General features: G+C 50.1%; 2 protein-coding genes across 2 annotated transcripts; one reads left to right on the top strand and one right to left on the bottom strand.

Annotated features, from left to right (window-relative positions):
* Positions 1-221: 221 nt before the first annotated feature.
* Positions 222-4,332, top strand: N7496_006514 (nucleoporin Nup120/160; the record flags this gene model as incomplete). The annotated part of the gene is made up of 3 exons (XM_056699443.1): positions 222-864; positions 928-3,075; positions 3,137-4,332. 3 exons carry the CDS (start codon positions 222-224, stop codon positions 4,330-4,332), a joined length of 3,987 nt encoding a protein of 1,328 aa, XP_056554856.1.
* A 1,342-nt stretch (positions 4,333-5,674) lies between these two features.
* Positions 5,675-10,729, bottom strand: abcB (uncharacterized protein; the record flags this gene model as incomplete). The annotated part of the gene is made up of 7 exons (XM_056699442.1): positions 5,675-5,909; positions 6,221-6,595; positions 6,650-6,730; positions 6,787-9,521; positions 9,575-9,801; positions 9,862-10,399; positions 10,502-10,729. 7 exons carry the CDS (start codon positions 10,727-10,729, stop codon positions 5,675-5,677), a joined length of 4,419 nt encoding a protein of 1,472 aa, XP_056554855.1.
* Positions 10,730-15,358: the final 4,629 nt, after the last annotated feature.

Genomic DNA, 15,358 nt, shown 5'->3' with positions numbered 1-15,358 from the left:
AATTTCTCTTTACCTCTAGATAATTGTTGGTGGGGTGTATTTTGTAGATCCAAGGCGGCTAACAAACTGCCGCAGCCGCCAGAAAGAAGGTCGCGCGGGTCCGCGCCAAGACTTTGTTTTTTGAAGCTCCAGCTTTCCGCCCTGCACACCTTCCCGTCTGTCATCGGCCATGGAACTCTGAGTCGGCCCTGAATCTCGCACAGGCTTCGCAGTTGTTCACCATGGCGAAGATTTACAAAGATACGAGGGTCGACCTACGGCCATTCTCGCCGACCACGGTCGCCAACATCCAGATCTCACCTCAAGAAAGCGCGTCCCGTCGGGCTCGCTTTTCGATCTCCTCTACCCCAGACCAGCCCGAAATCCCGATCGCGAAGGATGAAGACGAATTCGCCAGAAGATACCTTGCAACCCAGGGTGCAGTCTACTTCCGCAAACGAAAGTCCTACCCGAGGACCTTCGTGTGGAGGGTGGTCAATGATAACAAGGTGCTGGAGATTCAATGCGCCGACTTGACGAAAAGTGGGACAGAGCGCTTCGAATACAATGTGACCTTGCGGCTGCACTTCCCAGAGCAGATTATTCCATCCGGTGTTGCGTTGGCAGATGTGGAGGAACACGAGGTTCTCAGCGTCTTTGTGATTACGGCGTCCAAGCAGCTCCATACCCTGTCGCTTCGACCAGAGTTCTTCCGGAGAACGGAGTCAATCGATGACAATGTGAGCGAATGGTGCAAGACATGCATCCCTGCGCCTCTTTCTTTCTCCAACCCCCACAGACTTCACGCGAGCAGCCCGCAAGAGCTCTTCATTTCCCTCGACAATGGCGCACTCCTGCGGTTGACCCGCAGAGCTGGAGATGATGGTAAGACCCTTGATGAGATCTCCACGAGACTGAGATTTAAGACTGACTCTGTAATACGAATAGGTTCGCACTGGACCCCTCTTACCTTCGACGAACGAACATGGGGCGCGTCTATTCGAGGCCTCGTTAAATGGCACGCAACCTCCTCGATCAAGCACAATGGACGCAACCTCGACCTGAATGTCGCCAATGCCATCGCTACAACCTCCGACGAGACCTATGTCTTTGCTATCTGTCTGAACCACACCTTGAAAATCTGGAATCTTGCTACGAACAAGCTTGCGGCGACCAAGGATCTTCTGGGCCGCTCGATGGACCCCGATGCGGTGCCGTATACCTTGAATCCTGCTGAAACATCGTTCATCCGGGTATTCAATGCGGAGAGGGCAATGGACGGTGGACACAGATTCTATGTCGTTACATACTCTCCATTCGAGGACGGACGCTTCAAGTTCTGGGCTGTGAAAGGCGGTTTAACGTCTGATCTTGTCATTGAGGACCTTTTTGCCGATACAGTCTTCCGACCCGTGGACCCAGATGTGACGGGGAATATGTTCTGGAGCATTGCGGACTTCCAGGTCAAGCCCGCGGAGGAAGGAAAGGGAATGGAGTTGTGGGTGTTATGGAGAAACCATGGTCTCTACCAGCTCTATACCCTACACTTTGATCTACAAACCTTGGTGTCGGACTGGTCATCAAACTGGGTGTCAACAACATTCGAAACGCACCGACAGGAGCCAGTACCCGCACCATCCCTCGACGATGTGGAGGACCCGACCGAGAAGTGGCTTGCTTATCTCTTGCACCCAACTCGATACTTGCCCGAGGTTCTTGAAACCGCCTTGGCGGTCTACCAGGAGGCGCTTAGACCGCTGTCTTCGACCTCATCCGGAGTCTTGAAGAAGGATGTATCACTGGCGGAGAGGCTTTGTTCTACAATTGCAGCTACTGTCTCCCTTCGCAAATATACCGAGGATGAGATGGACTATGCTCGATTCCGGACGGATACAGATGCCAAATGGCGTCAGTTCTGGCAAGTTGCCGAAGACCTCAACAAGCGCAGATTCGAACCCGTTTCCCTTGCTTACGACTCTTTCTACGAAATGCCCTGGCTTCTTCTTTCCGATTCCTGCGCTGTGGTACGAGAGTGCAATACTGCCGAATTACTCCTACACAACTCTAGCTCCGATCTACGCGAGGAGGCTCCCAAGATCGTGGACCGATGGAGACATCGCAATCTCCATGCCGAGCTTGGCAATCTTTATGAACAAGCTTCCTCATTGATGAAGGTGGCTGCCGAGTTCAGGAAGAAGTTTTCGGCAGAGCTCGATGCAGCATGTCGGGCTGCTCTCGAAGTCGAAATTTTCAACGAGCCCTCTTCATCTATTGTCGACCGCATGGATAGCTTCAGGGAGCGCTGTGAATTTGGAGACCGAATCTCCAACAAGACCTTTGAGGGTCTAGTTGCGGCGCTGAACGAGTACCTGGATGCCGAGAACTTGTCTGGGGATCCGTTCTACGCTATCATCGACACTGTTCCTTCAGGGTTCAACGGCAAGGACTCTGGGCTTCTTTCAACATACTTTGGTGCGCGGGTTGCTGTGAGTGGTGCATTCGAGACGGTGGTTCTCACGCGTCAGATCCTCTATGATTTGTTGATCCTGGTCACGTTTGTGGACGGCGAGATTGAACAGGGCGAACGCTCAAACTTCGACGCTGCTGATATTTTCTCCACACTCATTGATTCCCTCCGAGAGTACGAAATGATGTATTGGCTCAGCTCCAATGTTCGGAAATGCCCCGACCGTGCCGCCAATACGGGCACAGAGGCATCGACCCCGGTCTTCTCTTTGAAGGAGAAGAAGTCTAATCCCAACAAGAACCTTCGGACGGCGACTATTCTGGAAGACCTATTTGTTACCGACATCAAGCCACGTCAAGCGATTGGTGTGCCCCAGAGTTATACCTTGACTCTTGGGATCAGGGATGTCCTGGCCTGGGTTACAAGACCTGGTGAAGTGGCTTATCCGAACGCATTGGCCTACATTCAGTGCGACCTTATTGCTAAGAACAATATTGACCTCGCATGGGACTTCCTGCGTTTTCAAGCCAGCACATCCTGGGCAACCTATGTCAAGGGTCGCCTGCATGTGGCAATGGCCGAGTATGACATTGCAGCCATTTACTTCCGCAAGTCGGCATATCTTCTGTGTAAGTTGGAGACCTCGGACCTGAACCTATTGGATATTCGGTATGCTAACAAAGTTTGCAGCTTGTGGCAAGCCCTTAGGTAACCTACATGAAATGTCGTCAACCCTCCTTGACCTTGTCTCCGTCAATTGCTTCCACAATGGTATCCCGAAATATTACCAGCACATCCTTTCTGTCTTCGAGCAAGTCCGCTCGTTCTCCCATGTCGCGGAATTCGCTAGCCTTGCGCTGCAGGCCCTCGATTCGGAGGCCTGGGCCGAGCACGACCCCGAATACACCAGCATGCGAACTGATCTGCTCTCGCGTCTGTTCCACGCTTCCCTCAAGACCTGTCAATTTGACCAGGCATACTCCGCCTTGGCCCGTTACCAGGATCTTGCCTTACAGAGGTCCGCTCTCAGTTCTCTGATCTCTAGTGTCCTCACCGTGTCTGGACCCGGTGCCGCTGGAATCAAGCAGATTCTCCGTTTCCCCACCGCGCTTGTTCCCAACATTGCCTCTTACGTCGACGAAGTCCTCGTGTCTCTCGCCCGCAAGCAGAACAACTTTACCTCTTGGACCGATATTGACAACAACGAGGTTGATGCTTCATCAATCGACTACAACCGCATCTTGCAGGCTTATCGCATTGCCCGCAATGATTATCGCGGTGCCGCCGAGATCGCTTACCGGAACGTCCAACGCCTCCGCAAGGCAAGGGACGCACCTTCATCTGCGCTTGTCCACAAAAACCGGAGAGAAGTCGAGATCTCTGGTGTACCTGAAGACGACCTTGAGAGTAAGGAGATACGTCATGAGCTACTGTCACTGATCAACCTGCTCGCCTCGGTCGACAAGGGTGAAGCCTACATTCTTGTCGAAACCGGCCCACTCGCATCCTTTGCTGCGGGCACACCATCTCCAAAGCAGCAGCGTCGCCAAGCAGATGATGACGGCAACGTCTTCATGGAAGATGCAGATGCGACGTCCCCCACTCCCTTGGAAGCCCGGCGCAGATCCTCCAGCGGAGCCTCCATCATCCCCGCCGGCCGCAGAGACAGTCGCTCCTCAATCAGCGGTGGACGCGGCAGCGTATCCTTCAAAGCGCTAGTCGAACCACCCCAAGAAAGAATCATTGTTACACTTGACCACCTGCGTCGCGAGTATCAATCCGAACTCGATCGTGTGAGCCGTATAGAGCGCGGTGACTGGGAGTTTGGTCTCTTGGGCGATGAAGACGAGGACTTCGATAATGATGACACGATGGTTCTGTCGTAGCGTTGACGGGTGAGCATCTATGATTTGGGGTTAGGAAACTTCGATTTTTTTTTCTCATTTTTTTTCCTTTTGTGTATGCCGGGCAGGAAGTTGAGGAGGAGTTTAGCATTATGCCCGAATTGTTTTTTTCATCCTCTCTCCATAGGGTAGTCTCATCTTATATGGACGGTGCAAAATAGTATTTGGACTGTTCAAGGTTCCAATCTTGTCTTTGCTTGGTTGATCTTAGAAGCTCCTTCTGATGGAGATAGATCCATAGGCACCTAACTTAGTTTCCACAGTCTCATCTAAACTATAGGTTCTGATCGTTGGCTATACCTACTTAGGTCTCTGTTTGGGAGGGGCCTAGGTCGTGGCAAGATACCGGGCTCCAGCTAAATGCTGGAGGCTGGCGCCCGCCCAGGAGCGATAGGTTGCAACCTCAGCCCGGTAGGGTCAGTGGTATACCTACCTACAAAAATGTCATGATCACAAGGTGGCTATCGCAAATTGTCCTTTCTAAGCCTAGGTACGAATTGAATTATGTGTAGATTCTGCTTCTAACCATACATTGCTAAGTAGGTAATCATGTGTGGAAATTCTAGGTGGTGATGGAGCGTACACCTGGTGGCCCGAGATATATATTGCCAAGGAAGATAAAGCACCCCAACAATCAACAAATCAAATTGAGTGACTAGACAATGAAGGGTCTGAAATCCTACAATAGAGCTGGCTTTATCTTTTGTAATTCACTCCCGAAGGAATTTTGATTTCCGTGGGTAGATGTGATCGAGGGTATTGACAATCCATCTTTCCACTAACAAGCCTGGTAGGCAAGGTTGTTTGTCCATCTGTGCCGAAGTCAACCCGTCAGTATTCAAAATCAACAAGGTCACGACTACGCTAGGTTTAAGAATCTTGGAATAATGCTCAAATTGAATAATGTATTTGATATTCAAGTTATTCCCCTGATTATCATTAAGAGTAAAATCGCACGAGCATAAGTAAGCCCAGTTATAGACAAGCCACCCAATTTCATCTGCCACAGGCACAGCAAAAATCAAAAAGTCCAAAGGAGTCAACGAGAGTAAGAAGTAACCAGACTTGCAACTGGGATGAACGAAAGTCGAGAAAAGGATCAAATCACAAGTACAAAGAACAAAAAGCATATAATCAACAGCGCCAGGCAAACTAAATTTGCATGCTGACGTCGATATGTACCGCAGAGGATTAGAAATCGATGAACGCGCCAAAGCAAACTTGACCATGGTAAATAGAGGCCAAGTGATGATGAGTCTGTGCAGTGTAATTAAAAAAGGAAAGCGTGGGCAGGGAGCATGGGGATGGCAATGATTAGATCTACTTATTGCGCGTCCTCAGTCACCATACTGCTCGCATATAGTCGACCGAAGTGAGACTTGGGATCTGCGAGCAACGCGTAGGGCTCTCCAGTTTCGACAATCCGGCCGGCGTCAAGCACCACAACGCGGTCAAAGTCGAGGATGGTGTCGAGCTTGTGCGCGACCGCGATGATGGTGTGGTTGCAGAACTTCTCGCGAATAACGCGTTGCATGATATCATCTGTTTTCGCGTCGATGCTATTTAGAAATGACTCGTTAGCAAATAATGTCTCGGACTTTGTGATTTTCCTCCGGCTTTTTCGTGAGACTGCAAGGGGTGGTAAAAGTACGTGTGGTGGGTCGTAAGAAACACCATCCAGTCGATCCGAGCGTAATGTGGCGCTCGGATCAAGCCGGATATGCAGGGGGGAGTTGACAGGCGCGAAAAAAAAGAAACAATAGTATAGGAAAAAGAAAAATATTCCGAACGAAAAAAGAAAACAAAGTGGGGATGAGACGATGCGAGGGAACCACGTTAGGGGGAGGTTCAATAAATGACTTGTACTCACTTGCTGGTTGCCTCGTCGAGGATGAGGATGTTGCCCTGGCGAAGGAGTGCGCGCGCGAGACAGAAGAGCTGTTTTTGTCCGTGCGACAAGTGGATCTCATCCATCTCCGAGTCGAGGTCGCCCTTCTCAAGGATCACAGGGAGGAGCTGTACGCTCTTGAGCGCGTTGCGAATGTCTTGGTCGGTGCGCAAGCCGGTTGGGTCGGCATTGAGGCGAACGCTGCCCTTGAACAGCAGCGAGTCTTGCGAGACCCCATTAATGCGTGAGCGAATTTCGCGACGAGGCAGACTGGTGATATCAACACCGTCCACGGTGATGATACCGCTAGTCAATTCGATCATCCGGAAGATGCTCATGATCATAGATGTTTTGCCGCTGTAGTTATGTTAGTTTCGAGACGCAATGACAATAGTTGTTGTGGATTCTCACCTTCCAGTGCGTCCACAAATGCCAACTTTCTCTCCTGCTGCAACGGATAGAGACACATCATTGAGAACCGGCTCTGAAGGTCTGGATAGATTGTTAGCGTCGAGTCAATCCGAACGGATAGAAGTTAATCGTCCTACCTGTAGGCCGCAGATACTGAATGAAATGTCACTGCGCCGTTCGATGGCCAGCTGGGAGGAATATCACCATTCTCTCCAGGTTGGTCCTCAGACTCCACGTTTTGGGTGAAGTCTTTCACACGAAGGATGGAACCAATGTGGGTTTCCAAGTTGGTCCAGAAGGTCACCAATAGCTTAATGCTCTGACTGAACTGAATGACGTTAAGAAGGGCAACACCGACAGATCCAGCGCCCAGGCTGGTCCCACGAAGGACGACGACCAAAACAATCAGCAGCACGGCAATACCCGCAACGACAAGATCCAAAGATAGTGTCAACCAGCGCTGGATTGCGAACATAAAGTAGAATGGCCGTTGCGAGTAATCCAGGAGCTCAATGTTCTTCATCTCCATGCCATGCTGCCAGCCAAAGGCTCGGAGCGTAACCAGGCCCTGCAGACAATCGGTGAAATGCGAGTATAATGGAGCCTTGGCTTCAAGGTCCAAGTAACGTAGCTGCCGAGAAGTGCGCAAGTACGTCTTCTGAATGAGGAATAAAAGTCCCAGGACGAACGGGAACGAGATCGCGGCATACTTAGAGCTGACGCCAATCAGAGCCATCTGAGCGAGGCAGAGGAAGAAGGTGGCAACGGTATTAATAGCAGCAATGGGTAGCTCCATGTCGATGAGTTGCAGGTCCTGACTGAATCGGTTTAGGATATTGCCGCTGTCCGTTGTCGAGAAGAACAGCATTGGGGCACTGAGGACAGTCTGCAACAACTTGCGGTGGAAGCTCTCACCAGACTTGGGAACCATGGTGATGATCATCTCCCAGCAGCCCACGATCAAGGCAACCATGGCGACACAACCGAGCATAACATAGATACCAAGGTAATAACCGACGTGTTGCTTGGGCTCTGCAGCGTCGGAGTTGGCCCACCACTTCAACCAGATACTGGGGAACGAGATGCAGAAGACAAAGATGGCCATGGAAACCATGAAAATCAAGGCAGGGAGCCACCCGATTGCGTCGACATAATAGGTGTATATGGAGAGATCACCTCCGGTGTCGCGTTTCTCAGGCTCAGGGATGATAGCCTCTTTCTCCTTCTCCACGGAGTCGACAGTGCTATAGCTCGGGGAGGCAGAGTACCTCTTTGGCTTATAGTCCCAATCCGGTGCACTTAGATCAAAGCTGGAGACGTATCCACCGGTCTTGTTGAGTGCGCTGAAGCTACCTTGCTCGGCGATGCAACCGGTCTTATCCAAGACAACAATGTGATCAGAGTAGGGTAGACGTTTAACGGATGACGAAGCGACGATGACAGATGTACCAATTTCTCTCAAGAGACCCATGTTTCCGAAGAGGTTGTGGAAGATGTGACTCTCGGTGGTGGCATCAAGGCCACTCAGTGCGTCATCCAGAATAATAATCTTCCTTCGGGCATAGACCGCTCGGGCGAGCGCGATACGTTGACTTTGGCCACCACTGAGAGCAACACCTTTGCTTCCAATGACACTTCGGTCTCCACGAGGGAATTGAGAAAGGTCTTCTTCCAGCGCACATGCTTGAATGACGGATGAATACCATCTAGGGTCGTACTCTGACATGGAGACGATGCTGTCCTTGATGGTCCCGTTCATATGCCACGGCGTTTGATCGCAGAAAGCCACGCTTGGTGATGTCAATTCGACCTTGCCCTCTTCACACCGGATCTCACCCAGAAGAGCCTTGAGCAGAGTTGATTTACCACAACCAGAAGGTCCAACAAGCATAGTGAAGCTGCCACGAGGAACAGCCAGGTTGATGTTCTTCAGGACAGGGTCCTTCTCAGCATTCCACCCAAAGGTACCATTCTGGATGATAGCGGCATTGGCCGAGAAGGAAGAAGTGGAGCCACGCTTCAAAGACTCGACAGACCCGGAGTTGCTCGAGTAAACGTCCAGATCACCAGACTTGGAGAGGAGCTTAGCCTCGCCAAGATCTTCGAGAGAAGGAATCTGTGGAGCACTGCGTCGCTGGTCAGAGTGATCCTCCTTGTCGAGGAACTCCTGAATGCGAGAGAATGATCCAACCGATCCGGCAAAAGACATCAAAGCCATAACGAGAGTAAGCAGGGGATCAGCTAGCAGTGAAAAGAGTGACAAAGAGGTGAAAACTCTGGAGACATTCAATGTCGAGTCGGAGATAGCGACATATACGCCAAAAGTGAAAATTGGCGCGAAGATGCGAGTCAACCACGCGAAGCCCATATTGTACACCAGAAGAGTACGGAACTTCTTGGAGATATCTAGCTCGTCGATTCGCAGGCCATGCACGAATTTCATAAACGAATCCTGCAGGCCGAGCATCTTAACACCTTTGATGGATCCTAGCATTCCAGAAGTAGACGAGATGCGTCGTTCAATGGCTTCGAGCCACTTGGCTTGTCGAGAAACCACAAAAGACATTCCGATGAGAGATCCAACCAATGCAACCAGAGCGACACAGACCGGAACAACGCAGGAAATTCCAAGCTGACGCTCGAGGAGATAAATAGCCAAACCGATCTCGGCGGTGTTGGCCCAGATCTCATGCATGGTTTGCCAGCCCTGAGTAATCCGTTCAACGTCGGCGCTCATCAGGGTGAGTGAGTTGGCGGGGTCAGCTTCATTGAGGGTGAGACTGCTAGCTTTCTTGTAGAGCATGGTAACAAGGATACCGCGGACCATGGTAATACCACGATAGGTGTTGTGCTGGTATTGACCCATTGAGACCTTCGATAATGTTAGAAACAATCCGGGGAGCATTTAAACTTAATAAAACTCACAGCCAAACCCGTGTAGACCAGAATGTAAGCGCCGATCAGTCCATATCCGATGTTATTGGTGGCGTTATTCACAGGCTCGTCGAAGAAAGACAGCGATCGAGTCAAAAGTAATGGTTGGCAGAAGTTGAAGGCAACCACACATGCGCGAGCTGGAACAGCGGCCAAAAGTGGTGATTTGACAGCTTTGAACGACTCAAATTGTAACGTGTTGGGAGATTTTGATTTCACTGGACAATGTTAGCTCACCTTGAATTATGGATTGAATCAATGATCAGGCCGATGATTACCTTTGCTCCACCTCTCTTCAAACATAGCGAGAAGCCTCTCAGAGCTCAACTCCTTGTCCAAGACGAACAAGTCTTCCACAGACAAATTATTGCTGAAACCGTTCTTGAATAGCGGGTTCAACCACCAGAAGAAAGATCGGTTGTAAAACCCTGCTGTAGCCTCTGGAGGGTATCCCGTAAACTCAGTCTTGAGAATATGACGTTTTTCAATAGCTTCCAAAACCACAAGAAGCAATTTGCCTCCCACCGCGACGGTAGTGACAATTGCAATGACCTCATTGAATCGATCAATTGCCCTGAGCCATAGTGTTCTGGCCCGCGCGATATCGAAAAGTAGGCTGCAGAGCAGGTATGTGTTTAAAATGAACGAAGGTCGGACAGACCGCGTGTGCTCCGCATAAGAGAGAGTGCAGAGCATTAAAGCTCCAAAGGTGAGCACGGCATTGGTCGCAATGGAAGCCTTTGTTCGATCGGCGGCGGGTAAAGCCCACAGGACAGTCTGCGCGATTCCAAGTCCAATAAAGAAAAACCAAGCAGCCTGTCACGACGATCGCGTTAGAAATACAATGAATCTCTCAGTCAAGCCACATGGTTCGCAGCCGCTATAGTCCCAAATGGAATCGAAAGTAGGCCGACTTACAAGCTTGAGCGGAAGTAACCATGATTCCACGACTTTGCGCCGTTTTTGTGAAAGTTGCCATATCCGCAATGGAACCAAGATCGAAATCAATGCGATGGGGAGAAGAGTGAGGATGGTCTCCTCGAACAAGAGCGTAAAGTCAAATCCCCCGCGACACGAACCCGCATCCACGCGCATTGTGTTGTCCAGATCTCGGCACAAATGCCTTGAAGAGCTAGAGGTGGCCATGACCATACTCTCCAGGTACCATCAACACAAAGGGGATGGGAGTTGGAGAGGAAGTAGTCAAGAAAGAAGGCCAAGAGTGTCGACTTGTTAGATTACAGTGATGAATTTAGGAGAGATCATGATATTAGGGGGGCGAACTCTGGGGGTCTTGGGGTCTAGATTTGATTGATCTAAAACGGTGTCTTCTTTAGGCATGAAATACATAGGACCGGGCCAAGGTACCAGGTCTTTGCTAGTACGCATCCCTCTGTGCAGGAGGAGCTTACTACTGCATCTAGGAGATGTGCGTACCTATGCTCCTACACTCCTATGGACCTTTCATCTCCCTTCTACTCCTGGTATCACTTGGTCCCTGCAAATGAGTGGGCTTTCCTAGATACAATCATCTTACGATATTATAATTGGCCATGCTCTATGGGATGATTGAGGGTATAGTCTTTTTGATTGAGATCTGTGCCACTGATGGCGTGGTTTCTTTTTCCAGACTGTTTTTTCACCCTGATGTAGTGCGTAATTCCATGTTATTTCGGAGAAAAAACCCCGAGTGGATTATCATTGCGTGTTTTTCGAATACTAAATGGCTCAAGAAAACAAGGTACAACGTTTACTGACATCTTTTATTTTTTTCTAAAATTATTTTTTGTAGTATAATTCTCGGGCCGCTAAGTTTGATCTTTCCCCCTTTGGGATGTGGGGGATGCAGCATCATCAATAGACCTTCGCCCCCTGGAGTCAAAGAGAAAGCCCTCGCGACGCATCTAAGCGGATCGATCGACCGGCCAACACGAGGGAAACGCCGTGTAACCTTCCAGTGACAATTACAAAGAACTGGGCCAATAGCTCTGCCCCGACAGTGAAGACGGTGAAAATGTTTTTCTCGGCTTTAATCCTGTTCTCCCTTTTGGGGTTACCCCCACAGGGCCTACTTCCCCAGGCTTCATGCGAGGGCGTGTCCCATCTGTATGATGGAGGATCCCTGGGAAATGACTCTTGGGAGATTACTGCTGACGCGATCCTTTTGAGACACTGCATCTGCGGAAAATCTTTTTTTGTGAACCTTCCTTGACCGCATGGAATTAGAAGCTGAGGTCAGACAGAATGATGCCCAAGGCCATGGATCTGGCTGTCTGGATGTACAACCGGTGAGAAACCAAGGGCTCGTCCGAGATGGATGTATCCAAGACTGCGCAACAATAACTTCAGCCCTCGGGTAACTCGCAGACACGACGTCTTGGACATGTAGGTGTCCAACTGGAGGAGGTGGGACGTAGAGAGTATTGATTGTAATTCTTTTTCATGAGAAACACAATGTACGCCTAATGTTTAGCTAAAGCCATCGATTCATCCTATAGTAGTTTGTATATTTGTACTGTCGTTATTTTGACGTCGTCTTCGCATTGTCTTACATATTTTTCTTCCACTATAGTATATGTTTGTGCACAACTGAGTGTGTACTCCAGTGTATCGAATAGTGTCCGGGCCATGCTCTATCACCAACCCCACCTGTCATTCCCGGGATTTGCTTTTGTCGCGACGGGCGAACTTCCCGTTAGTTACCGGTTTCGTTCTTAAGAGCCCCGTTGTGGGTTTTGCTATTTTAGTGTGGACATCAATAGTTCTAGCCCGATCGTTATGTTTTGCTGCTCGGCCGCGGCGCAACTCTCTCCAGTTCAATGCTTTCCGGAGGAGGCCGTCGGATGGATATTCCACCTGGCCAATTTCGATCTCAACTGCGATGACGAGAGCCACGGCTTCGTGACGACGTGGGAAGTTCCCCGTGCTGGCTCCCCGTGTAAAGCCATCCCGCTCTGCATGTCCCAGGGCCGGTACCTACAGCAACCGCACCTGAGGAGCAACCTGGTAAAGCTAGGCATATGCAGCCTAGCCAGGATGAGCCGATTGCGAGCCGGTTTCTGCTCGACGAACAGCATGGTTGACGGGTGGCGAGGCTAGGAGTGGGTGCAGAATCGTACTTTTTACCCCAGAAGACCTAGAAAAATAGCCGAGAGAAAATAGGAAATTCCAAATCCGCAAACCACAACATTCCCCTGACCCAAAACTTGAGGTTCCCACAAACAATGGAGCCATATCATGACTATAGTCTATGTACAGTACCTGTTTACCGGGTCCGAGCATCTAATCCAGAGCCGATATCTTTAGATCCGGGACGCGAACCGAGCGATAGATAGATCGGAGATGACCTGTCATGCTGCTGCGCCTAGGTAGATCATCCTCACAATACCCTTTGGGTTGAGCGCCCAGTGCCCAGTGCAAATTGTGGTGCGCCACTAGTCTCTAGCTCGACTCGCATCAGTGGGAGGTATTGGACGAGCCTAAGCGGTTGACGGGCACTAGATTTGTTAGTGGCGGGAGAGTCGGTCTAGTTAGCTTAGCTGGCGTTGGTCTTGCTTAGGGCTCGTCTGGTTTGTTCTAAATTTTGTTTAGTGGAATCGTAGAGCCGTCTGCCTCCACCGGAATCCCCCCATCTGAGTGGGCCATTCGAGCCTGACGATTCACCACTAATGTCGGCGCCATCCTGGCTTAGCCTTCCGCAGCCACCAAGCCCATCACCACTGATCAGTACCTATCCCCACTTCCTCGTCAGGCAGTTCGTGAGCTCATCCTGTTGACGAGCGGACCCGGTGGGTCGTATTATTCGACCTGGCACGGGCGTTCATCATCCCACTATCAAACGGCCAACCTGGCTGTCCTTAGACGAGCGGCATGTCTCCCCGGACAGTGATCAACAAGCCAGTCTCACGTCTGGATTCCACTTTGCGGCGGGTTAATGTCGTTCTCGTTATAAATACCAACGATAGGACTCTGAATTAGACGTTCTGGAACGTCATGCTTTGTTTGCTCCATTGACGATCACACGAAGCGGGTCGGTAATCATGATAAAATCAAGGAAATTGTACTCGAACCAGCAGGGGCAACCAACAACACAAAACTACGAAACTACCAGCCGCCGCACACATGGACGGAGAAATTCGCAGCGTATGACATTCTTTCACACAGAACCATGCTTTTGTCGCATCCATCGGAATGTTATGTGAAGAAGCAATGATACATAGGGATAGTAGATCCCTGGTAAGCGAGGCTTTGCGACCGGGGAGAAGAACTACTCCTGGCTGGGCTGGACGGAAGGTACCGCTGGTGACTTTCATGTAATCATCCTTGGTCGTTTTCCTTTCTACACAGCGCCTATACAAGCGGTCATTTGAGACCTCAAACTATAATTAATAATAGTTCATGGACCAGTTAAGTAGGGTGTAGTATAATGTGACCATTGTCCAGTCATTGGGATCCACTATAAGTTCTATTGACGGATGGCTAATCTGATGTGTAGTTCAAGGAGATCGGAGGAAAAGATGATACTGTAAAGGGATAACTAGTACTGAAAGTAGCTAGCAGTAGTCAGAAAACATGCGAGCCACTAAGAATAACTAAACAACAGGTATAGCTCAACACTCTCCACTACCATGGTACATTACTATTTACTGCTTCTCCTTCGCCAAGTTTACAGTTCCCACCTGATAGGTCGATCCAAACGGGCGGCCCCCATCGGATCGACCCGCGATGTTCCCTGTCTTGCTTTGATGTGTCTTTTTTTGCTTTTTCCCCTTGACCACCTCTGTCTTGGTAGGAATCCCTTGCAGAATTCCTAACTAGGAAAGACTGGGCGCTAAATAGTGAGCCAAGCCAGTGGCTTGAATCCCTCCCCTCCTCGTTTACGCCTGTGAGCGCCACGAATTGCCTTCATCTGCACACCAAGGCACCAATACTACTTGCCTCGAATCCTCGAATCCTTCGAGCTGCCGACAAAGGCGCCTGGTTATGTATTTCTAAGACAAAAAAAGCTGTCGATTTATTTGAGAACTCCCGTATGTGCATGAGCACTCTGTCCAGCACATTTTGTACCTTGTTTGGCCCGCCCGCGACCCGCCCGCGACCCGCCCTGCACGCTGTCTTGGCGTTCCGACCAATCGCATTCATTGCAGGGCCTGGGTTACTTCATCCTGATATACTTCTTTGCTCAATCGCTGATCACATTATCCGAGTAATCTTCCGACACGCTCACCAACCACTAGCCCTGCTCTCGCATCTACTTTTGTTGGGGTAAAGAAAGGCAGCACAGAGCTTCGGCACTCGCCCATCGAGGCCAATGGGATAAACATAGATCCCCTTGTGGAATGCACCAATAAGTAGAAAAAATCAAGAACATAAGCCCTGAGATCAAGGATTGACAAACAGAACCCATAATAAAAGAAGTGGCCGTTGATATTTGAGCCAAAACCGCGCACATATCATCTCATCTAAGCCATTGCAGCTTGTCCCCACCGACTCTTCACCGGTTCGCGGTCCGCACTGCAATTGCTCAGGCAGAAAGGAGAAAGAATGCGAGACAATATGTAGTCATCGGACGGAAGCCCCGATCCTGATCACTGTCAGCCCCTCTTAACCCGGAGACGTGGTGTAGTCCCTGAAATGCGCGGTAAATCGTCTAGCTGATCTCCCCATCCGCACACAAACCTTGCTGATTCTGATGAGCCTTATGCTTCGTGCACCGCACAGACTGCAGCCGCAGCCCCAGGACCTCTTGGGACTGAATGCCGCAGCCAAGAACAA

The sequence above is a fragment of the Penicillium cataractarum genome (genome assembly GCF_028827025.1).
Source record: "Penicillium cataractarum strain IBT 29864 chromosome Unknown utg000005l, whole genome shotgun sequence".
Classification (NCBI taxonomy): Eukaryota; Fungi; Ascomycota; class Eurotiomycetes; order Eurotiales; family Aspergillaceae; genus Penicillium; species Penicillium cataractarum.
The sequence above is the reverse complement of the archived record's forward strand: the minus strand, read 5'-3'. Positions and strand labels throughout refer to the sequence as shown.